Below are 25,550 nucleotides of genomic sequence, written 5' to 3'. Positions count from 1 at the left end.
TTCTCCGAGTTTGCATCTTACTTATCAGACACCGTCGCATTTCAACGGCCGCCGCAGGAATGCGCTGCTTCATGATTGACTCCAGCAGTGACAAGAAAGATATGAAATGTCATCTCAGCGATTGTGAGCACCTGGTGATGAACGAATGGAGGTGTGAGAAGGGAGGGGACGCAGGGAGCGCCACGGCGGGGCGCTTCGTTGCCGCATCTCGGGTCGGCTGCTCTCGCCGGCACTTGGGCTACGTTCAGCAGTTGGCTCTGGTTTTTCCGTGCGCGAAGTGGTCCGTGATGCGTTTACACTGTGCTCGTTGTAAGAAGGTCTTCTCGAAAGTGAGTGACATTCCAGTCCATTGTACTCACACATAACGTTCTTTGAAAAGTTGTGTAGGGTGTGGATATTAACTGGAGTCGCATACCGCCACGTTTGGGTTTTGACAGATTGACATCTGTGTCAACCGGTTGGCATCGATTGTAGAGTTTACATTTATAAGTGTTGTCGCGTGTTGTGTTTCTGTCTGTTTATTTATGTGGATAGCCCTTGGAACTTTACATTAACATTACATTTACATTAACAAGAAGCAAACTTTTGCAAACTTTTACTGGTGTAGCCAGTCCGATTTAGTCGTGACTCACCTCCCCATTTTTTTCTTCTATCCATCACCATAAAGAAGCAAACTTTTCCGCTGGAAAAATATTTAAATATTGTCAGTTGGGACAAAATGAGGTCTTCGTTGAGGAATCCCCTGAGTTAGTTCGCGATATTTCTGTGAGCAAATGGTCTCAGTAGATTAAGTGTTGGTGACACAAATATTGCTTTCGTGCAGCGCTCACCGATGGGAATTCATGGGTCTCTCTCGGATAAACAATGTGCGATTTGTCTTTACTTCTTTCTTCCTTTTCTATCTCAATGTTGCAGCAAGTCCCCGCTTACATTCTAGTTGATAATGAAAGCTTTATAGCGTTTAGCCGCTTAGCTGACTGATTTCTGTACAGTCAGCATGTTCGAGATGTTCACCATTTGCGATTTGTATGAAACAACGTCTTGCGCCTTTTTTCGTTTTCTTATTTGAATGTGAGACATATATTTCTTTGTTGATAAACTTAGCTTCTAGACACATCGTGAGCCATTACAGTTCCCATGACGTAGTTTCGAATGCAAGAAACATCTGCTGTTACTGATGCGATTGCTGTTGGCCTTTCCCGTGCCCACCCACGACTTTCAGCCGATCAAATGAACTGTGTGTTGTTGTTTCGCGACAGAAATGCTTGTCTGTGACGGACAGCAACCCACAATGCTATGGTCACCGATGTCGTCCTGGTATAGCAACAGGCGTCATGTAGCAAGAAGTTTCCTGTGCACTTATTTTAACGCAGCAAACGGCAAACAAAGCGCGGAAACGATAGTGCGTAGTGGTACCAGACCACTGCAGCATACCTATGCATGACACAGTCGATGCCGAGACTCGTTGATATAGCATGAGAAACGCCAACTGTATGCTGACTCCCTCTGTCATCAACAGGCTAAGGAGGAGTGGCTCGCTGGCGAGGCTTGGTCCTCCCTCCTGCATCGGGTTGACCCGGAGTTGTTCCTTACCACCATCTCTTAAGAAGCCGTTCACCACGCTGTTCCACCACCTTCGCCTAAATGTGTCCTATAATGGACGACTACCATAGAGACTTAGGAAGGGGCCTTCCCTATAGTTGGCCGAATGTGTGCGTCTGTTGAGGACACAGAACATGTCTTGCAGACGATATCATCAGCATCGGCGGTATCTCCAGGCAGCCTTGGCCCGACTGAAAAGGAGACCTTTGGACGTGGCGTTGATCCTGGGTCGATTTGGTTCAGTAGAGAGCTTAATTTTAGTTTAGATGGACAACGGGCACGAAGCAACTGAACAAAGTTAAAAATTGGGCAGTTTGGTGGTACACCTTAAAAGGGCTAAAAGCTCAGTCAGTCCTCGTCGTCCAGTTGTCAGTCCAGTGCTCGTGTTTTGTATCGTCTTTTATTCGTGCCCCGCACAAGGGCTTTTAGCGATTTTTAATATGTCTATGTGAGACTAACGATGCACGTCATAATGCAAGGCGATCTAATAGGCGCAGCCTAAAGACCTTACTTAAAGACTTAAAGGTCCGCCCTTTAATCTACCTCATCCTTCTTTCACCGTTTGTTAGAGTTTGTCCTTTCTTTCCAGATTCTTTTCTTATTTTATTCTTCTTTGTGGAATAGCATGCCGACGCCCGGTTTTGCTGACCTTTCCTCCCTTTTTGAGGAATGATAAAAAAAGACCGAAGGAAGGGAAGCGTAGATTCGAAGTGGGAGACGAAGTCTGGCAAGCCAGAGCTACAGTGATCGCAACAAGTAGACGTCGGCTTCTGAGCTATGCTGAGGTTAGCTGAGGCTACAAGCTAAGGCGTGAAGATAATCAATTTCAGAGAGCAATCAGATGCGAAGACGAAGACGTCTTGCGTCCGCCGTGAGTGACGACAAATCTAACGACGATTGGTTTTCACTACAGTCCGTCGCTAATCCAGGAGTCATCGGAAGTTCCTGCGGATAAGACTTCCACGGAGGGTGCTGACAGCGCCACGCCTACGGTGCGCCGGTTATATCGAGCACGGAACAGGCCAGATTTCCATGGTGTCGGGGTTCCTACTAGGTGTGAAGGACTGTTATGTGTGAACGTGTTTGAATATGAATAACCGTGTGAATTTGAATTAGTGACTTCTGACTTTCCGTTCTCTGACATGGAAAATAAGAGGCTGTTAGTTGGGACTCTGGCTGTACCTCGGTTACTCCAGGTTCCTTAGTTTTGGCATTGTTATAGTATTCGCTCCATGGCAGTCCATGGCAATAAGATATACAGACTTACCACGCAGAAGTCAATGGGAAAATACGGTAATAGAGACCATCTCGAGGCCGACATTGAGTTTCAATGCGTGGAGACGTTGAGCAGATAAACCGAGGATACAGCCGGAATAGAAGCCGTGGACACTTCGGATAATTTGGAACCTCGCGCGTGGACATTTGCATGCGTTGTGCAGTAACAGCTGGGCGTCCTTCTGTCCTTCACTGTCAACTAAGCAGGTCAACCCCCATCTAGGAGAAACGGGTGTCTCCGCAAAGTCCTCCTTTGGTCTTCTAGGGCTTCTTCCAAATTGCTCCGGAGAGCCATACGCCTCATGTGCCTAATCGGACCTGTGCGTTAAGCCGCCATACAGGATTTATGTTACGAGTTACAAACTCTCGTTTGCGTAGGGGTCCGATAAGAAGAGGGAAGGGGAATAGGACGGAAACAGGGAACATTCTTACAAGTTAAGACTTCATTTAACATTTACTTCCATTACAGTTAACATTTACTTCCATTTACATTTACCCTCTTATATCCCCTTTACAGGTCCACTTATACCGCGGCCTCGGTGAGGCTTCACTATCTCATAAACAGACACACAGACACACACACACACACACACACACACACACACACACACACACACACACAGCTTTTTCCATTTTGACACTCGTAGTGCTGACGCATTAAAAGACGGTACGAAAGCACAGCTCCTCGTTCCACAGGTGCCAGATACACAAAGACAAGTATACAGACAACCTATCGAGTCCATGATCCTCCCCGCAACATTCGGACGTGATATTTTGAGTAGTTCACGTCGACGCCGCTCAAAGAAAAAGACGGGCGACGTGGTCGCCCACATAGAAGCATTCCTCCTGGCCATTGATCAATACAAGCTCGCATGACCAATGCTTTACCCGGAAGGAAAGATTCAGAGTGCGTCTGGAACGTGACATTTTCGATTATAACAGATTCCATACATGCGCACTATATGTTGCAGCTCTCACTCGCGGCGTTTCCCATCTTTAACTGTAGACCAGTGGTTGTCAACCAGTGCTCCAGCGGTACCGCTAGCGAAACTTGAGGCTCGCCACAGGTCAGACTTGTTAGCCGACCGTGCAGGATATATCATCGTTGTCATCGGGATTGGCGTAAAAATTGCCGGACCAAGGTGCCGCGGCTGACGCTCATCGTAAACGGCAGAGCCAGCAGCTATCGTTGGCTCACAATCGCTCAGCACCACTTGGGACGCTTGTATTCCGAAAGCATGGCGGGCACTTAAAAAGTCGAAGCAGCTCTTCTGTCTACATAAATTTGGGATTTACAAGCATCAGTGGTGAGGTTGGTAGCCCACAAGACGCTCCTGCAGGGAAGTACCGTCATGGAGTTCCATGAATTCGGCAAAGCTCAAACAACACCTTGCGACGAAACAAAATAAACAAATTACCGTTAAGTAAATAAATAACTTGCCAGTTCTACGACAGCTAGTTCGCCTGGCCCACTTCTACACAGTTGCTTCTAGAAGAAGGTCCCTTGAGGTCGTGCTGGCAAAATAACCGATTGGTTCAAACTGGAGGAACGTATCAGAGCTCAGAACTTGATCAGCGAGAAGAACACGGACAAGGTCGAACACTCATTATCACCATTCAGAGTCAGTGATCGTCGTCCGCCCTGTCAGATTCCTTTTGTCCACATTCTTCTCGCTGATCAAGTCCTGAATATGCATTATAACTACCCCAAGTCTCCACTCGTGTCACTCATGACCACCTGGAAACAGGAAAAATACCGGCTGCGCATGAAACAGAATTTCGACAGGCGCTACAACTCCAGAACACTGAGCATTCAAATAGGGGACAACGTCTTTGTGCAGGAACCTTCTGCCAGGTTAAACGCCCTACCAGTAACCCAAACCTATATAGTTCAAACATCCGGTTTGGAAGACTATAAGACACCGAGGTGCTTTGAAAGCCGTTGGCTACAAAGAGTCTAGAGGTGCTGTGAAGAAACAGCTCCCATGGGAAATGTCAATCCGTACTGTCCACCTATGTGGTGTGCAGCCTGGGAGGAAATGTCGAGATCGATGATGATGAGTGCAGTGGATGCAAAATGCATTGTTTTGAGACGTTTCCTAAGGCACGTAGTCTTCCTGCTTTTCAATCCAGATGCTGCATCATTTGGGAAGCCCCTGTATTTCAGCAGAGAAGTTGTGTGGTAGTCTGACGGCGCGAGGTCATGTGAATATGGCGGATGTGGATGACACTCAACCCCAAGATCAGGGATGGTTGAAGTAGACATACGTGACGTATGCAGGCGTTGTCACGTAGGAACAGTACACTCTTTGCGAGCAGTACATGACGTTTCGTTCTGGTGTCTGGCTTCAAATGTGTTACCAGGGGATCACAATGTGTTTCGCTATCCGCTGTTTCTCCCCTTGGCATGTAACGCTGTGGGACGAAGAGAAAGAAAAAGACGTTGAAGGTGACACAAAAAGGTGGGAGCATGGGGACCGCGAGGTCAGAGCGATCGGGACACGACCAGGAAAAGAACAAGCAGGCTGCAGACTTTGGTTGCAGACTGCGAACGTGGATGGTTGTGTGAACTCAGGGACCATTGGAATATTTGCATGGTCTTTCTGTTCGTATTATGCGAGGGGTGTTCAAGTCAAACCGGGTCTTTTCATTTTTGGCAAAAGTAAAATGATCTTACAGGCGAGAAATTAGTTTTATTGTTCAACGTAATCTCCAGCTGCACTAGTGCACTTGCCTCAGCGTTTCACGAGGGCTTGGATGCCAGCAGCACAGAAATCCTTCCGGCGCGTAGCAGCCATGATCGGACCGCATTCTTGACCTCGTCGTCGCAGCTGAAGTGACGGCCCCCAAGGAACGCCTTCACTGGCCCGAAGAGATGGAAATTGCTGGGGGCGAGGTCTGGATCGTAAGGGGGATGTGGCAGCAACTCCCAGCCAGGTTTCTGGAAGGTGCGTGTCGTGAGATGCGCGGTATGCGGGCGTGCAATGTCCTGTAGGAGGAGGACTCCTTTGGTGATGAGGCCCGGCCGCTTTTGCTTCAGCGCCTTATGCACATCCCTGAGAACCTGGCAGTAATATGCACTATTGATCGCACTATATGCACTATTGATATCGAGACATGTTATCCGTCGGTCCTTGAGGATCAGGCGCTCCACAAGTTGGATGTTCTCGGGAACTCTGACACTGGGCTCTCAGCCGCCCCGGCCGGGATCGTCCTGCACTGATGTACGGCCGTCTCGGAACCGTTTGCACCACTCAAACGCTTTGCAGCGGCTAAGTGTATCGTGACCATACTGAGCCTGAAGTCTTCTATGAATTTCAGATGACTTTACGCCTTCATTCATGAGAAACTTCATGACAATTCGCTGTTCGATGTGCGCGCTCACCTCGTTGTCGGCCATCTTGTCTAGCACATGTCTTCTGTTTTGCACAAGCTTTGGACCACCATGTGGTGAACGCGGAGGCCTGGCGCGTGTGAAAATGACGAAAAAGAAGTAGCGCGAGCCATTTGTAGACTCAGGAGACAGAGAGTCCCGGTTTGACTTGAATGCCCCTCGTACTCGAGTGTGATATGCCTCCTTTCCTGGAGCCTTTCACAAGTGATTCGGGACCACATGATGGGAAATTTCGCATAATTGTACCCTGGTGATCCCAAAAAAGGGGCTCGGTAGCTTCTGCCTTTACAGCAGTGTGTGGTCGAGTCCAGCACGTTTGTGTTGCCTTCTGTGAACTTAAGTGCCCATTCATAGACTTGCTGCAATGATGTATGCAGGCACGTCCATGCTGTGCCTTCATGCGACGGTGTATGTCAATGGGTATAACGTGTATAATAATATTTTTCACGCTTATTTACACTTATAAGGAAACCGGTGACTGACCACTGCTCTCCTTTGGTGTAAATCTCCGGTGATGTCGCCATGTTTAAACAGCTGTCACGTTACTACGTGCGGGGCGCTGGAGCTTTCGAAAGCAACATACACATTGGAACACCTGACTGAACATCTGCAGCAAGAATAGTAAACGCGATAGTACGTTTAAGGTTATTTATTGAACGTCCCCTCGTATATGTAGCATTACTGTAGCGTGTGCGATCTAGTATCCTACACTGTCGCGATTAACATACCTCTCTCTCTCTCTCTTGACAGTCAACCAATCACATCTAACGGACGAGCGGTCGAGAGTAGAGCATTTCTCTCTTTTCTTGTCGAGTTTATCCTGTGTATACGTCGTCCATCACATTCGTGCGTGACGACTCGACGCTTACTTATGGGGCGAACGAGCACTGGTACACCGAGGAAGCTTCTTTGGTACGTCCTCCTCGGTCTCCTCTCACGCCTTTTATCTGTTACTATAGCGCCAGTAAAAGCAGAACGTGGCAGACATCCATTAATAATGCAAGAGCTAGGAGAAATGTTTTGCAGTGACAAGGGCAGCCTAGGTGACATTATGGTATACCGTTAACTGCAGCGCGACGTTCGTGTAGGGTTGGTCCCATGGGAAATTGACAAAATCTTGGTAATTTTTTCAAGCGTTGCAACGGCAGTTACGTGAACGGTAAAGAAGAACGACGAAGAACAAGTGCACACAACGTGCGCTAAATTGGCAAGATTCATGGAATGCCAAACAAAACAACAAGCAAAACACTGATCAAGTGACAAAAGAGGGATCTGCAACGCAGTGGTCTTGAAGAAGTGTACTGGTCATTGTTCCAAAAAGCCATTGCCAGAAATGTACGATACAAACACTACGAAGAAATTAGGGAGGTCATTGTCGCTACGTTGTGTTATATCATATCACTACAAAATAACTTACCCAGTTAATGGAATAGGGAATGGAATGGAATACGGAATGGAACATTGCAGGTAATGGAATAATAATGAAATAATAATGGAATCTGGTCGTCATTAAGAAAAACAAGCTAATGGCTCGCACTATGCTAAACTATTTATTAGCCAATGTGGCAGACCCTCCTCTCTTATCTTGCTTTCTCGAGGTACCATTGAAGGTCTGACCAATTTGATTTTTACGCATTCATTTGATGGCAATCTTCTTCGGTTCATGCCTCTGTTCGGTGATGCAACAATTTTCTTGGTTCTCGGCTTACGTTTCGCTCTACGCACAAATGAATTCGGATTCTTCCATTCAATTTCTCCTCCTGAACGAGAAAAATTTCACTCCTCATCTCTTGTTCAGACGGCCCTTCTAGTCCTGCCTGATCCCCTGTTGCGATCATCGACGAAACGGAAAACGACGGTACTAAATCGACAATGGAAATCCTCGACTTAGTCTCGTCATATTCTGGTCCGTTGAGGATTACGACTGCATAAAATAGACAGCGAGCTTCTTTAGACCCGAAAGCAAAGAAGCTGTTAGAATCAGATACGGAGGAGGTGCTCGATGTCGCTAGGCGTGTTTCCGATGCAAAATTTCGTCCGGAAGACTTCCGCCGATATACGTCAGGTCCCTGCCACGCCACTTGACATATGTATCATCGAGCCAATAACGGATGCTCCACATCTAGCAATCGCTCAGAAGCAGTAGTGAATTGGAATATGTTGCCGTCTCCACGCACAAAAAGAAATCGTAGCATATTGGTGCAATAGCCGCCATGGTTATCGGAAAGAAACAGGTCTGAGACAGACAAGTCATGAACCGGTAAAAAAAATACTGAACAGCAGCAAGAACGAGTAAGTACCGATAAATACCGAGACGAATCTGGTTATCGAGTCAGCTCATCTGGGAAAGCCGGGACAAGGTTATATTCAGTGTTCTTCGTCGTCTGGCTGCCCGAGCTGGATCTCTCATGTTATTAACGGCCCGTCTTTATGACCGCTGCGACAGTCTCTTATATTTTCAGCAATGTTCAATTTGCTTCGTGCACGCAATCCAAAACCATTTGTGCATGAACGGGGCTTGAGCCGACGTAAGCCGGGTTTCCTGCAGTGCTTGGCGTACCCTCGTGTCTCGTGGCGTACCCTCTCAGCAAGTACCGTGTTCCGTGATCCTTTCTCTACTACTTTGACGAAATGAACTGGGCTGTTTATGGATCCTGCATAGCAGCGCAGCTATAGAAGCACTTCCGCGAGGGTAACTGTCTCAAAAATTTGCTGGGTAGATTGTGTAACTTGTTACTTTTAGGTTGTACCAAGGAACTAAAAATTCAATATTTGCCCATTTTGTGTGACTGTGTCAAACAATCTAGTTTCTGATCTACAAGTCAGGAAATCAGTATTTTCGCGCGTCGCGGTATACATGGATGGTACACGACCCCTACGGTGCTGCTCTAGTAGAGTGCCTCAAGTAGCTTAGATGCTTCATATAGAGGGCGAGACCATAATTTATTCTCTCACTCTCTCTCTCTCTCTCTCTCTTTCACATGTCAAGTACCAAAGTTTCCACTCTCGTTTGAGAAGCAAGACATTCACATGAGGTTTGGAGCGTACAACCACAGAATAAACCACACACAGTAAACCAGTGGTCGGTCAGCGCTCTGTGATGTCTCTTTCTCCGTGTTGTGTTTCGGTGCTGTTTGCACCTTTGAAATTTGAAACACACTTCACTTGCACGTATGATATACGTCAAGGAAGTGTATGGAGCTTTGCAACCACCTCTCGCGACCTGTTGATTCACTCAGGGAAAGACATTCATCTTACTAAAGAGGATACAATGTCTCCCGTGGCCTACTGATTACGGTGATGGCACTCGACACCAAGACTCTGAGGTGATCCGGGTTCGAGTCCGGGTGCCGGCTGTGCTGCGTGGGATGTTTTTCCTGGGTTTTCCTCAGACGCTGTGAGACAGATGTCGGCACAATTTGCTATGAAGTCGACCCAGGACGCATGCCCCCACCCCTGCGATAGTCGTGTCGTTGCCTGCCTAAGCGCGGCCGACTACGGCAAGCAGTTACATCATCACCCCCGCCGTCTCATTTAAATCCGTGAACGAACATGTTGCGGTACATAAAAATTATTCGCTTCCGATCATGTAGCCGCACGGTCAACTGCCTTTATCCATGGTAAGAAATAAATAAATCACACCTACATTCTTTAAATGAGCGTGAAAGCGCTCGAAAAATATAGGGCAGGATGAGTAGGAATTACGATTACAAGCCCTGGAATACACAACCGGACAAGAAGTACGAGTGCAATGCGCAATCCTGGTGTGCAAGAGGGCTTTCAGTCTCGCGGGTATTGTGACGTCATGTCTCTCTCTCTCCAACCGTGAGACTGCCGCCAGCGCCACCTAGATACTACAGAAGGCCTGCTTATTGCCTCCTCTCCCTCCTTCGCTACGTGGACATATACAGGGTGCTTCACCTAACGTGATAAAAAATTCTAACTGGCGACGTACTCGCCGGAGGATTGTGGGACTTTCGGCAATTACCTTCTGGAAACTTTCGCCACCATTAAGGAAGGCTTTGGGCAATTTTTAATTGCGGGAAACTTATTTTTTTCAATTGAACTTTGAAAATTGCCAAGCGAACCTCACTTTTTTTTACAGAAATTTTTTTTTTTACAGAAGTCCTCCACGGATAACCACAGACCCAACAAAAGCTATGCACAGCATCGCAACAGAAATAGTCGAAAAAAAATTAGTAAAATTTCCGCTTTAGCCCCGCCTGCTCGATTGTCGCAAAGAAGGGCACACGGGAGATGCGGGGAGGGGAGGAAGTGTTCACGCCTCTTGTTTTACCTTCCTTTCCCCCGCTTTGACCTTGATGCTGGTGACAACCGTCTTATCACAAAGAAAACAAAAAAACTGTCCTATCACAAAGAAGGCAAAAGGCGGAGACACGCACATTTGGCGCGCACTCTTTGCGAAAATCAAGCAGGCGGGGCTAAAGCGTGACTTTTACAATTTTTTTTCGACTATTTCTGTTGCGATACTGTGCATAGTTTTCGTTGTGGCTGCGGTTATCCGTGGAGGACATCGTATTTCTGTAAAAAAAGTGAGGTTCGCTTGGCAATTTTCAAAGTTCAATTAACAAAAATAAATTTCCCTCAATTGAAAATTGTCCGAAGCCTTTCTAAATGGCGGCAAACGTTTCCAGCAGGTAATTGCCGAAAGTTTCACAATCATCCGGCGAGTACGTCGCCAGTTAGAATTTTTTATCACTTTAAGTGAAACACCCTGTATGGTCAGAATTCGTCTGCTACTGCAATTAGTACGCGGGGACGTACAATCACCACTCGCAGACGACGGTGGTTCGTCTTCATGGCCACGACCGGTGAAAGCACGTTCGTGATTGGCTGCCGCCGTTGAAAACACGATCCTGATTGGCTGACTATTAGTTGTTACGTCACGTCGACGAGTAAGCAGGCTTTCTCTATCTAGGTGGTGTTGAGACCGCCCGCCTTCTTCTTATTCTTTCCCCCCCTTTTTTTTTCGCAGTTGTATCTGGGCGCCGACCGTCCCAATCAGTGGACCGGTCGTGTCGATAGCAGACTATTCTCAGCAGCCAATGAAAAGTGCTCGGCTGACCTGACGTCATAACTCGCGAGGAGTAGGGAAATGTAGCCCCTCCGCGCGCATTCTTGTAAACAAATTTTCTCTTCATATTCCCGAGTTCCACAAAGGAAATATTTTGCGTGACAGGTGCTGAAGGTGATATGTTCATATTACCCGTAAAGAGAGAAAAGATACCTGTTCGAGGTGCCGTCCATACTTCTTTAAGAATGATGTAAGCGCCCAAACAACGGAGCAAGCCATGCGGTGTTCAACGGAAGTTTAGTGGAACAACAAGATAATGATGATGACAAGGAGTGTTTCACATCAGCAGTGCGGTACCCAGTGCAGCTTCTTGCACCCTTCTTATTCCAAAAGCGGTAAAATGATCAGGGGTCGCTCAGCGAACGATATACACCTGGGAGGGTGACTGAGCACTCCTCAATGCCACAGTGCAAGCCAGTGAATTATGGTTATGGACCCCTGGTTTGCCAATTCCGAACAATGCGCAGCTACCCAGAGCTGACGAGCCGCAAACACGGCGAAACACGTGTCCTCTGGTGCTGTCGCATCGTTCCATGAGTATCTGTTTCACTGCGTGCAGCCATAGAAGCCATCTTAATATGTAATTTTGAATTTCATACACGTCTAGTGTCATTTACTTGTTTCTTTAATGGCCTTTCCCCCCTCATTATAATTCACTGGCTTGCACTGTGGCATTGAGGAGTGCTCAGTCACCCTCCCAGGTGTAGATCGCTCGCTGAGTGACCCCTGGTTTGCCAATTCGAACGATGCGGCGCTACCCAGAGCTGAGGAGCCGCAAACACGGTGAAACACGTGTCCTCTGGTGCTGTCGCATCGTTCTATGAGTATCTGTTTCACTGGGTGCAGCCATAGAAGCCATCTTAATATGTAATTTTGAATTTCAAACACGTCTAGTGTCATCTACTTGTTTCTTTAATGGCTTTTTTTTCCTGCATTATATACATATATATATATATATTTTTTTTTTCTGTACATGTGCTACCGTCGTGTCCACTTTTTGCTTTCATGCACATCACTGGACTCCTCGAAGAGCTCTAAACTAGAGTCACTAAATAAGCTACGCTTCAGAGTAGCGACACTGAGCCGCCATGTTGTTTCGGATGACCTCCAGCCCCACCTCTATTTTGGCAGTAGAAATAGATGAAGGTGAAGTTCAGCAGTGGAAGAAGACGACACTTCGAAGAGCGCTAAATGGATGGCGCTAGAGGTCATCCGAAACAACATGGCGGCACAGTGTCGCTACTCTGAAGCGTAGCTTATTTAGTGACTCTACTCTAAACACAACTCCGACATGTCGTCGCTTCGCGTTCATCATAATTCATCCTCTCATATAAACCTCTGTGTAGCGGGGTAGGGTCCTGCGGCAACCACGGGGAAATATCACGTGTCATCAGCACTTCTCCTTCATTTATTATTGTTGTTGTTGTTGTTGTGTCGACAATGCCGCGTGCTCGAGGTGAGACATTGCATATTCCCATCTTCAAGTCTTCACTAGAAGAATAGCAGAGCGTGCAGGTACTATTTTTGTTACTTGAAACCCGCATTTTTCACGATGGAACAGGCCAGCTCGCAATGACGTAATTACAACAATAACTGCAACGAACATACCAGGAGGCGGCAGGCTGACAAGATTAACTGCCTTGTTCTTTCCACTGCCAAGACAAACGAGCATTATTACTATTCTTTCCGTGCAAACTTCGAGTGGGCCGAGGAATTCGTGAAAATAGCAATGGAGTTCGGCATGATCTTCGTTTGAACAGCGGTCATCCTTCGGTGTCCGACGGCAAAGCAAATTCTTCGCAGCCTTTAAGGGAACTGACGACAATGAATGCCATTCATTGTTTTGCGCTATTTTTGAGAGAATTATGCGAAAACACACACACACACATGCGTTATATGACCATGATGTGGGCGATTCACCGCCGTTGTGTTGGTACACTACCCCATTGCTTTGTGGGAACCAATGAAGGGATGATGATGAAAAGGGTACTCTTAAATATCTGTCACAAGTTCGGTGGAGCGAAAGAACTCCTCTAGAACACGAAGGCCTTGCATCTGGTGGGTGGCATTCGACCACGGTCCGAGGATCTTGGTGAGATCGAACGGCCGTTGGACGATACGTGGCCGTAGACCAACTTTCATTAGTGTACACTCTTGGTGATGCTCCCCATTAGCCAGGATGATATTGTGGAAGTCGCCGCAGGTGGAGCGAAGGGAACACAAGACGGGGCCGAGACTGTGTTTCAAGGCAGGTGTAAAGGCAACGTCGTTTTGGTACAGCTCCCCGCAACCTTAACTTGAACGCCGCTTCGCTCGGCGGAGAAGGAGGAGAGACACCCTAGTGGGATTCAGCTGAACTATTGGGAGAGCGCGTTTCTGACTGTTCCACTCGCGTGTAGGGGTGTCCGTTATTGCTCAAACGGCTCGAAGGCAGGCGGGCATTGCTTTCCGAAGACGCTGTTATCGGGATTGCGATTGTTTGTGTTGCTTATGTGAGATATATGCTCGATGATATCGGTAATCTCGGCGATATTCGAGGCATATGGCCGCGTTGACATCTAAGAATGATTGTGGGCATCCGAATGGGTCAGCAATGATGCTGTATCAACGCAATGACGCAATCAAGCAATGATGCTCTCATGATCTCACACAAGCAACACAAACAATCGCCATCCCTATAACAGCGTCTTCAGAAAGCAACCCCTTCTGCCTTCGAAGCGTTTGAGCAACAACCAAACACCCCTACACGCGAGTGGAACAGCCCGAAACGCGCTCTCCCAATAGTTCAGCTGAATCACACTAGGGTGTCTCTCCTCCTGCTCCGCCACGCGAAGCGGCGTTCAAGTTAAGGTTGCAGGGAGCTGTACATCGGAAGGTGTTCAGGATAACAGTTCCGAAAACAGGATAAGCCAACCACCTTCTTTCTTTGAAGCAAGTGACATCACATTGCTGAGCTTGGGTTTATAACTTCCTTTATCGTATCGTTTTCGCAGAATTCTTTCGATTTCCTAAAACTCCCTATTAGGGAGTTTTAGGAAATCGTATGCGCCCTCCAATTCCGACTCCGTACCACTGTCAGTCAATCATAGCGTCCTCGATAAACTTGCTCCGGAATTGCCCCGAAACCACAGCGGTGCGTGGCGCTCTACACTGGCGGTGCCCTGGGCGGAGGCATTATCGAACATGAAACTGCACTGCAATGGTGTATCTGATGGATGCTAGCATGCGCTACCTAGAGATCTGTGCTTGTTGTGGCTCGTAGGCTGCGCGACCCGTAGCGAGAGGCACCTGGCGAGCGGCACCGATCGAATGCCATGCTGACGATAACTGTCTGCTGCTACTTGTCCGGCTACACCTGGCTACTTGCCGCTTCCGCCTTCCTCCGTGCTTCCGGCAATCGTGATGCTTCTTGGGATTGCACTCTGGCGCTCGGCCGATTTTCTCGGTGTGAGTTCGGGGCAACTCAGTGCTGCACTTAACGGGTGCACTCCTTTAATCGAGGACGTTCAGTGCGCACCAGTGCAGTTTATCGAGGATGGTAAGCCGCACCAGGTCGCACCGGGGCGCACCGGTGCAGTTTATCGAGGACGCTATCAGATATCAGCAACGTGATGTCACCCACTCCAAAGGAATCGGGAAATTGGCTTATCATGTTTTCATAAATGTTATCGTTAAATTTCTACGTTTTCCTAAAACTCGCTAAGAGCTAGTTTTAGCACATCGGAAGAACTCTGCGGAAGCGATACGATAAAGGAAGTTATCATGTGGAAGCAACGTGATGCCACCCGCAACGAGGCGAGTCGAGCTCCATCTATTGACGAACACAACACATTGCACGTCGTTGTATCATATTTTCGGGACTGCTATCGTGAACACCTTCCAATGTACACGATAACAGTACACGAAAACATTACATTGCTAGGCTTGGATTTGATAACTTCATTTGTCGTATCGTTTTCGTGTGTATCTCATCCGATGTATTGAAACTCGCTTTTTATTTATCTATTCATCCATGTACTTTATTTATTTATTTTATTCGAAATTTCGTACGAAATGTTCCGTTTCGAAACGTACGAAGCATTTCTACGATATCCATAACGAAATTGTAACCCCCCCCCCCCACCCATTACGGGAAAAAAACTACAGTTACGAAACTCACGTCATCACTCACGTCACCACTCACCAGTCACCAGTACCCAGAAATATTTATGCTCTGCGTAAAATCAAATCCATCACGGCTCATACTGATAAAACCCTTAACGCCTTCTCTTTTCTCTTTTTTTTTTTTTTTTATCAGCATTAGACATGTAGCGCGATCCAAGGAGGGACAACCGGAAGCCTCGGAAGGTCAAACGAAAAGAGATTTATTCGCAGCGCACGGGGACCGTGCTAAGCTGGGTGCGCGGCGATGACCATGATGCTACAAACATATCCCCCCACTCTTGAACGCGTGCAGGGCAAATACGATTACACCACGGTCGACGGGTTCGCGTCTTGTGTACCTTCATGCTCGGGCTTTTTTTTGTACGAAGCCGTCATGCCGAAGATTAAGCTTTCTGCACAGATGCTTTTGCAGCGGTGCCTTCCCACAACAGGGGCTTGGCTTTCCTTGTGCGGTAAACTGTTTTCAGGTTCAGGTTCAGTCTCGCCTAATCCTTTTTTTTTTTTTTTTCAATCAACGCTGGTGATGAAACACCACAGGCGAAGATTTAGAAAATATAAAAGAAAGGTATAAATGATATAAAGAGAAAACAAAACACACAACAGCACAACACTTGGTCACGAGACGTCGCCAATGTCGCAGGAGCTTCCCCCCATGGCTTCCCCAGTATAGACGGCTAGCCTTGGCTCGGTAGCTTGGCTTGGCCACTAACGTAGTCACTATTATAGCCGGAGGACGGTCATATGGGTTTCGGTATAGCTCACCATAGTTTCGGTATTCCTTTTCTTTCTTAATGGTGGGCGGGCGTGGTGATGGTGGTTATGTTTTCTTGGTTGTTGTCCTTGCTTTTGTTGAGGCATTTTCCCTCAAGGGGATAGCAAATCGCGAAAAGTGTATTTCTGTCATCGCTGTTCCCTTGAATGACATGATCCATTATTGTGGCCACAACGGTCTCGTGCTCCCCCAGCTAGACGGCGCTGCGCTGTCAATCTGGCAGCGTCCACGAGAAAACCGTGTATACGAGGGTGGTTCCATAAGTTTCCGACCCGAGGTAGAAAATGCGCGCAAATTTGAAAATGCGATTAAAGACGCGTGGCGCCATCTGTTGGAGGGCCGGAGCACCACCCTCAACCCTCTCCATGCTTTTGTCGGTTGGAGAGCGGCATTTCAAACAGCCAGGGTGCATTCTTCAGTTAAAATGGAAAAAATCGAGTACCGCGCTGTGATAAAATTCTTAACAAATGAGGGACTTTCGCCTAAAGAAATTAAAGCGCGACTGGACCATGTGTACAGGGAAGCCTCTCCGTCGTACACAACGGTAAAAGTGCTAAGCAGTTTCGACTGGGGCGAGAGTCCACTGAGATGATCCACGCCATGGTCGTCCAGTGGAAGTGGTGACACAAGAAAATTTGTCTCTTGTCGAGGAGGAAGTGCTGAGCGACAGGCGTCTGAAGCTGAAGGAAATCTCAGAAAGGCTGGGGCTTTCCAAAACTACCGCTTTTCGCATCATCGGCGAGGGCCTTCACATGAAGAAGGTCAGTGCGAGATGGGTGCCACGACTTCTCTCGTCAGTTCAAAAGCAACAGCGCGTCGTCTGTGCCAAAGAGTTTTTGGAGCTCTGTCAAGAGAACGAAGAAGAAATATTGAAGTCAATTGTCACAGGGGATGAGACTATGGTGCTCTACTGTGATCCCCTTTCGAAAAAGGAGTCGATGGAATGGCGCAAACCAAGAGAAGCACCCCCAAGAAAAGCCTTCAATCCACAAAGAAGCGGACCATCCACAAAGAAGATCATGGCAACAATATTTTGGGATTGTCACGGGATCCTCCTCATCGACTTCAAAGGGAGGAACACCACAGTGAATGCGACTTATTATGCTTCACTCCTGCACCGACTGCGAGACGCCATCAAGGAAAAGAGGCGCGGCAGGTTGAGTCGAGGTGTCCGGTTGCTCCAGGACAATGCCCCTGTCCACACGGCTTATGTTGCCAAGGCTGCACTGAAAGAGTGCGGCTTCGAAGAAATCCACCACCCACCCTACAGTCCAGACTTGGCACCGAGCGACTACTTCCTGTTCTCAAACTTGAAGAGGGATCTCAGAGGACGGAGATTTCAAAACGACAGTGAGGTGCAAGAGGCAGTTTTCCAGCATTTTACGGATAAAACTTCGGACTATTTTTTCAAGGGTATAAGAATGCCGGTTGAAAGGTGTCAAAAGTGCATCGAAGTTAAGGGTGACTATGTCGAAAAGTGATACACTTGTTTCGTCTCTATGACTATTAAAAGTTGGTCGGGCCGGAAACTTATGGAACCACCCTCGTACATCTCCCGTAGCATCTTGACGTATGATTGAGCAAAACAATACTGACATGAAGAACACGAGGAAGACACACAGAGCTCCTGTAAATCTCCTGTAGGGTACCTGAATACTGGCTCCCTCTATTTCAGCGCACTCAGGCACACTGGTCTTCTGTAGTTGCCATAGTTCCGGTGTCGGCGCACCGCGGCGCATTCTACTTGTCGCGTCGTACAGTGATGCGGCTAGCGATTGCAGCCGATAGGAAGAGCATGTACGGCTACCGGTCAGAGATGGGGACGTGTTTGGGTTCGAGTAACTGCTACTAAAGCTCGCTTGGTTTTGAATGCGTTAGCATTAGGAGGGTCAAAATGGAAAAAGCTGTATGCATGTGTGGTGACTGTGTGTGTCCGTGTATGAGATGGTGAAGCCTCACCGAGGCCGAGGTATAAGTGGACATGAAAGGGGATATAAGAGGGTAAATGTAAATGGAGATAAATGATATGAAATTGAAGTAGTTGAAGGTAATTACGAGTAAGAGGTAAGAGTAATTAAATGTAATTAAAGCAAGAAAGTTGAGTTTCAAGGTAATGAATGTAAGATATATGTAATTAGGAGAAAGAATAAATGAAACTAAATATTACCAAAGGTAACCGCGGGTTACCGGAGGTAATTAAATGTAATTAAAGGTAATTAACGTCAAAGAGAAACTGAGAGTAATTAAAGCAAGTAAACGTAATTAAAGGGAATTAAATGAAATTCAATGGGGTTACCTTCGGTAATTGAAAGTAATTGAGGCTAATTAAAGTGTAATTACATGGACTTACATACAGTAATTAAAAGTGTCGAACCGGAAGTCAAGTATAGACCGGAGGTGGACAACCGGAAGTCAGGTTAGAGCGGAAGTGGATACCGGAAGTCAAGTATAGAGGGGAAGGGGACAACCGGAAGTTTGGTTTAGACCGGAAGTGGATATCTGGAAGTCAAGTATAGACCGGAAAAGGCGCTTAATGGAGGAGGAGGAGGAGGAGTGTCGTTGGGAGGAACCCGAGAGGTCTGCCTGCCTGATTAGGCGGCATGTTTCTCGGGAAGGGAAAGGTGGTGGAGAGGAGGAGAGGAAGGGGTGAAGTGGAAGACCGAGCGGAATCCGCTCGGGGGGAGGATAGCTGCGTCCATGGGCCGACTTCAGGGGAACTGTGCCGGCATACGCCTATTACACATCTGAGGGAAACCCAGGAAAAACCCCAGACGGCACAGCCAGCCCGCGGATTCGAACCGCGGACCTCCCAGTCCCCAAGCGCACGCGTTACCGCTGCGCCACCGGAGCTGGTGCGCTTAATGCTAACGCATTTCTCTCGCATTTACCGCTAAATCGGCACTGATTTTTTCAACTACCGTTCCGTAATCCTTCCAACTGGGCGTTGCGATGCCTAGCCGGAGAAATGTGAGGGAATGTGAATGAAGTGAACGCGTGTTTCTCTCGATCTCGTATCGTCTGTTGCCGGTTGAGGAGAGGAATATTTTTCCAACGAGGAGAAAACGACTCGAGATGTGAGTCGTTGTTCGTCGGCCGACTGCTCTCGTGATGAGAAAGAACTCATCTGTTGACTGGGCGATTAAAAAAAGCATTCTAAACGCTTTTATACTGGAGATGATAATCTGATAAAAAGAACCGTCCAATGAATATCGAGAGAACTGGGCTTCGGGAGACAACTATGATCGTGATCGAATGGGTTAAACGATATCTGATGTCGCTCGCGAAGACGGCGTGCAACTTGTCATCAAGTTGCTGACGGCCTCAAATCGGCGATCAAATCTTCAAAAAATACAATATTTCCGTTCCTGCTTTGCTCAAATTACTTTTTGAATCGTCAGGAGAATAAGTTACCATGTCGTGGGATCATTAAGGATATTTCTATGGCTATAAACGGCTATATGGCTATTCCACGGATTTTCGGCGAATTTATTTCGGCAATTGCCATTGCATTACGAGTGCGATTATGTGCTATACTGAGTAAAATGACCACCGGGAACCCATTTCCGCAAAGAAAACGTTAGGTTGCCTTGAGAAATTTCAAAGTTCAATTCAAGAAATTAACTTTCCGTCAATTGAAATGAAATAAAAATGTTACCAATATGTGGCAAAAGTTATTGGCAGAAAAAAATCCCTTGACCGCATGTCTCTCTGGGGCCTACGTTTTTTACTATGAATTTCTATCATGGTTGGTGGACCACCCTGTATATATATATGTTACACTACCATTCTCATCCTTCGCGCATCCCTCGTTTTAATCCTCCCCTCCTGCTACAATTTGGAATGGTGGAAAGCAGCTAAAAAGACACAGAAGGAAAATGAAGAAAAAGTAGGGAAACCGTCTGCCATTGCCAGGAAAAACGCGCCGGCCCACTTCAGCAGACTGCGACACTGTTGCCAGCGGCGACCGCAGCGCCCCCTTTTCCGGCGGCGTTGTGGTGACGGGTTCTTTTCAACCGGTTGATTACGCCATGCTGCGGCCTCTTGTAGAAATTACATTGTTCACCGAGAGAATCATTACTTGCCCGCCCGTGTGGTGGTGAGTAGAGATGTAAAGACAAAAAAGAAAACGAAAATATTCACGAAAAAAAATTTTTTTTTTCAGCTGCTCAAATGTTGAAAAAAAAAAACTCATAAATTTCATTCGTGCGCCAGCACATTGTGAGGCGCCCGAGTTTTGGTTCCACATTCAGCCTACAAAGTACTTCGATGAGCAGCGAGGAAAGATGGCCATCCTCATTCATCGCTTTCGTTTTGATCGTAGTGTTCATCGCACTTTTGTAAAATAGTTCGTCCGCTGTCGGACGTTAGATGCATTTCTCCTTGTGCAAATCGCCATGCCACAGAAAAAGGGGAAGGGAACACGGAGACGTCTCTGCCGAAGCGACACTTCGCCGTCTAGGGAGCAATCTCTCAACTGCACTTCGTTCCGCCGCCATCTTGATTGTTTTGAACACGGGATTCGTTTGCTTTGCATCATAGCTTTGCACTGTGATGCTCAATCCCTTTGAAACATACCAGGATTAAATGTCCTTCAGGAACCTTCAGAGCTTTATATACAATGTTCCACTTGGATTGACTAATCGTTGGAGCACGGCATGCTGGCATGGGTGGACTTTTATTGGGTAACACCCTGTGTATAGATGTCAATAAACAATAAATCAATAGTCAATAAGTCAATAGTCAATACACAAGCCTGTCAAGTTACAGGCTGTATATTTTCATTATTTTCATTTTTTTCCCAAGTTTTCGAGGAAAAAAAAAACACAAAAAAAAAACGCTTTCATTCCTTTTTTTTTTTTCGATGCTCATATTTTTTAGATATTTTACATCCCTAGTGGTGAGAGGGTCGTTAGTATAATCCAACCGGTTAGCATCTTCGGTTCAACGGCAAGTACAACGGTTCAGCATCAACCGGTTTTTGGAGCGCTGTCGTTAACGTCCCGATGTATAGCGTGAGGCTTTAGAAGTTCGCGTAACTCCTTTCACACTTTGATGAGTAAATCAGAGTAATTCGCTGGAACTGATAAAAATGTATTTTACGTAACACCCAGCACGGTAATAGTTGCGCTGAAAGATGAATGGACTAATACTTCCTCTTTTCTTCCTGTCTTAGCTCAGTGTGCGATACATATAATACGGCGAAAAGCTGTGTGGAGATTAATTCGCCTTTCCTGGAGCCGCACATTCAGGATCGTAACCTCTAAGCGGGAAAGATCATGCAGGGCACTGAACCAGCCTCTCGCGCGCTGTGTTTAGTCGGCTGGCCCTGCTGGCTCCCTTATGACTTGTCAAAGTCGCATGTGGAGGCTCCTTGTGTTGCTTCTGTGACCACAGTTCTTCTTCTTCTTCTTATGGGTTAAGTGAGGTCAGCCAAAGTCAATGGCTTGCTACACTAAACACAGTTACGCCTGCCCATGCAACGAAAGCTATATGTTCACGCTGCATCAATGAATATTGTAACGACAACGACGACATGTGTCACGCACATGCCTCATGAAACCATTACCATCTTGACGCTATGGTGACGCTGTCCATTTGGTGTAGGTGCTGACTCGGTGCTCGGTCCCCCTCTCGCATCCAAGAACACTCAAGAACATTTTTTACGCAACCGGTGACTCATTGTCTACTACTGCTGTGTCTCTAGCTTCGTTTACATGAATGCGACTGGGCCTCGTCAACCAATCCACTGGTCAGAATAGGTGCTAGGAGGTGCGACAACTGGATAGAATGCGCTTCTGTCGCATTCATGTAACCGCGGCTTATTACCCCAACGGTGCTGCCATATGGTCATCGACGCCCCAACCCGCCCACAGATGACGCGCCAGAGCAGACGATGACAGACCTGACGGCCCAGACCGGACGATGATCCCCAGCCTCGTGGATAAACGACGCCTAGGACAGCAGCGTTACAGTGGCTGTCAGGTATGGTATGGGGACCACATGCACCGGACAACTGCAGGCAGCACAGCGTCACCTCGTCTTTCGTCCACGATCGCCCATTGACGTCCATATCCACGCCCGTAACGTGACTTCCTCGACCATCCGCACTAGCAATTGTGCCTCGTTCGTCACGCATGTCAGTTCTGCCTCATTAAACCATTATCTTCTTGGCGCTGTGCTACTCGTATTAATATTGTCAATACAGTAAGCAACCCTTGAAAGCCCCTTGGGCTCCAAAAGCAAACTCCAGAAGGCTGGCCCTCCTTCAGAAAGCACCTGGAGAGCAGCGATATTTTGTCCAACGAGACATCTTGAAATGGGCAATGCGTGGAACAGGAATCAGCAGATGTGCTTAAAATTGAAACCTGTGAAACCTCCCAAGCCCTTGTAGTACATCTGCTCCTACGCGGGATTCACTGCACGCATCCATAGTATACAGGGTGTTTCAGTTAAATCCCCGGGCTAAATAATTCGTAAACGGGTGCACCAATCGAAGAACTTTCTTTTTTACAAGTATCTATCCGATACCACCTACAAGCCGCGCACCGTGTGAGCGAGTGGGGGCGCTCATTATTTAAATAAAAATTCAAATGAGTTTCGTGAAAAAAACGTAACTTCTAAAGCAGGGCGCTATCGGCATTAAAATGGGTGCTACCCCTTTTGGGACCTTCAGTGGACACCTTTGAGAGAAAAATCTGCCACCGAAGCGGGTCATTTGTTGCAGTAATTAGTTGGTTTCGGTTTACATATTTTTGTCGCGGCTGGTCGCGGCGAAGCGCAAAAGGACGTAATTCATTGGTGTAACGACGTAATTCATTGGTGGATAAGGGAGTGAAAGAGCGTCCTTTTGCGCTTCACCGCGACCAACCGCGACAAAATATGCAAACCGAAACCAACTAATTACTGCAACAAACGACCGCTTCGGTGGCAGATTTTTCTCTAAAAGGTGTCCACTGAAGGTCCCAAAAGGAGTAGTACCAATTTTAATGCAGACAGTGCCCTGCTTTAGAGGTTTTTTTTTTTTTTACGAAACTCATTTGAATTTTTATTTAAATAATGAGCGCCTCCCACTCATTCACACGGTGCGCAGCTTGTAGGCGGCATCGGATAGATACTTGTAAAAAAGAAAGTTCTTCGATTGATGCACCCGTTCGCGAATTATTTAGCTCGGGGATTTAACTGAAACACCCGGTATAGTACGAGTCATCCCACGATGAAGCCGTTAGACTGGTAAAAGCGAAAGAGTCTCAAACGTACGAGTGCTACGGCTTTCAACGTCGTTTACATATAGCATAAGGGGCAGGGCTGTGTGGAACAGCATAAATCCGTCTTTTATCCATCTCTTAGAAATTCAGGAGGCACTGAGACAGGTGGGAAGAGCTATTCATATTTCTGTGTCTCCTCTTAACGTGTTCCTGACATTATTCGAGCGGCTCTATAAACGAGGCATAAGAGATACAAGCTTCGTTGTAATGGACTCCACTAAAGTGCCCATAGTAGCTCGACACTGTTTGCGAATAGCCGCACGATAAACAATGCCGCTATTATAGTGAGCAGTGCTATCGAATCTGTATTTTAGGACCGCTTTCAAGGCATGTAGAATTGAATAGAAATAGAAAGAAAAAAAATTGAAAATTCTAGGCATGTGTCGTCGAGTTCCTCGTTCCTGTTATAGTTTCTCGCCATTCATTTCACTTCTAGGGGACGCAGCTATACAGGGTGGTCCACCAACCATGATAGAAATTCATAGTAAAAAACGTAGGCCCCGGAGAGACATGCGGTCAAGGGATTTTTTTCTGCCAATAACTTTTGCCACATATTGGTAACATTTTTATTTCGTTTCAATTGACGGAAAGTTAATTTCTTGAATTGAACTCCGAAATTTCCCAAGGCAACCTAACGTTTTCTTTGCGGAAATGAATTCCCCGTGGTCATTTTGCTCGGTATAGCACATAATCCCACTCGTAATGCAATGGCAATTGCCGAAATAAATTCGCCGAAAATCCATGGAAATGAGCCCTTGGCTCCGCCTCTTTTTTGACGGCTCGTAGTTTGAGCGCAAAGCTGCGAAGAAAGGAGGTTACATTGACACGCCACACGAGTGGTGAAAGGGTTGAAAGGTGAAAGGGAAAAGGGTCGAAAGCTCGTCGCCTCAGCCCCTGTGAAATCTCTCGTGGACATCGCGGCCACTTCCACATATTAACATTTCCCCTTATCTGTATTTTCCCTTCTTACACATTGACGAGTGCGAAATTCAAATACTATACGAAAAACTTACAAGAGCACGTCTCCTGGCTTTATGATCTGTCTCTTACTTTCACATGTAAGGGATTCGGAGTAGTCGGTAGTGGAGCATATAGTACTCGTTGTAGGAGCCGACATCTATACAACCGCTGAACGTCGGCGATCTCTAACGCGCATTCCCCTGGGTCATAGCGTGCAAACCAGCTTGGGCTCTACCCCAGCTTGGTCTGGTTTGTTTGAGGTCCGGCACTTTCTTTTAGAAAGAATGCGCTTATACTCAATAAGAATACGCACTAATACTAATAAGATAGAATGCACAAATACGCATCATGTGTCAGCGACGCGACAACTGGTGTCTCTATCCCCCGACGTGTTTACGTGTCGACTGGTGCTTTGGCCCAGAAATGAGAGACTGCCGTTGATTACAGTCGACCTGAACATGAGACTCAGGTTGCCTCTGCTCTTCAGTGGCATCGTCCATGCAGGGCTGACGCCCATGGCTTCTCCACTAATTGGGTACCCTTCCACTGTACGCCTCATTAGTAAAGTTCTTCGGCCAATATCACTTGACGGCTAACGCCTACTAATTGCTTCCCCACATTGAGGTGTGCATTGTGTTGTGCTGGCTGTTATCGGAGATGCCGAAACAAGCTTGTGAGGTCGAACACCACCCTTCTTTCTTTTTCCAAGCCACAGCTTTATATATCGCTAATCAGCGTGTAGGTCCGCTCGTGGCTTTATAGGGCCGACCACCACGTGACACCATATGACCACTGGAATGGGTGCTGGAGCAGGGTGGCTGCCCCCTGGGGCGCCTGTAGATCCAAATCTTTTTGTAGCGGCTTATGGAGATCCCAGGTTCCTTGAGTTAATAGCGGTTATATACAGGGTGACCACGCTAAGTGTGAACAGATTTTTTAAAAATATATATAACACTTTTTCCAAGATGAAATCAATTGCAATATAGCATATGCTAAAGGGCACTCCCTAGCAGGGCATTAGCA

At 47.0% G+C, this 25,550-nt stretch overlaps 1 protein-coding gene across 2 annotated transcripts in view; it reads left to right on the top strand.

Moving 5' to 3' along the window:
• The first annotated feature begins 213 nt into the window (after positions 1–213).
• Positions 214–25,550, top strand: part of LOC135401150 (relaxin receptor 2-like) — a 64,598-nt gene continuing 39,261 nt past the window's right edge. For both annotated transcript variants that reach the window (XM_064633361.1, XM_064633360.1), the window contains exon 1: positions 214–329. In XM_064633361.1, coding sequence (XP_064489431.1) covers positions 288–329 — 42 coding nt within the window. In that variant the 5' untranslated portion in view covers positions 214–287. The remainder of the gene's footprint in view (positions 330–25,550) is intronic.

Source organism: Ornithodoros turicata, chromosome 7, assembly GCF_037126465.1.
Source record: "Ornithodoros turicata isolate Travis chromosome 7, ASM3712646v1, whole genome shotgun sequence".
Taxonomy (NCBI): domain Eukaryota; kingdom Metazoa; phylum Arthropoda; class Arachnida; order Ixodida; family Argasidae; genus Ornithodoros; species Ornithodoros turicata.
The sequence above is the reverse complement of the archived record's forward strand: the minus strand, read 5'-3'. Positions and strand labels throughout refer to the sequence as shown.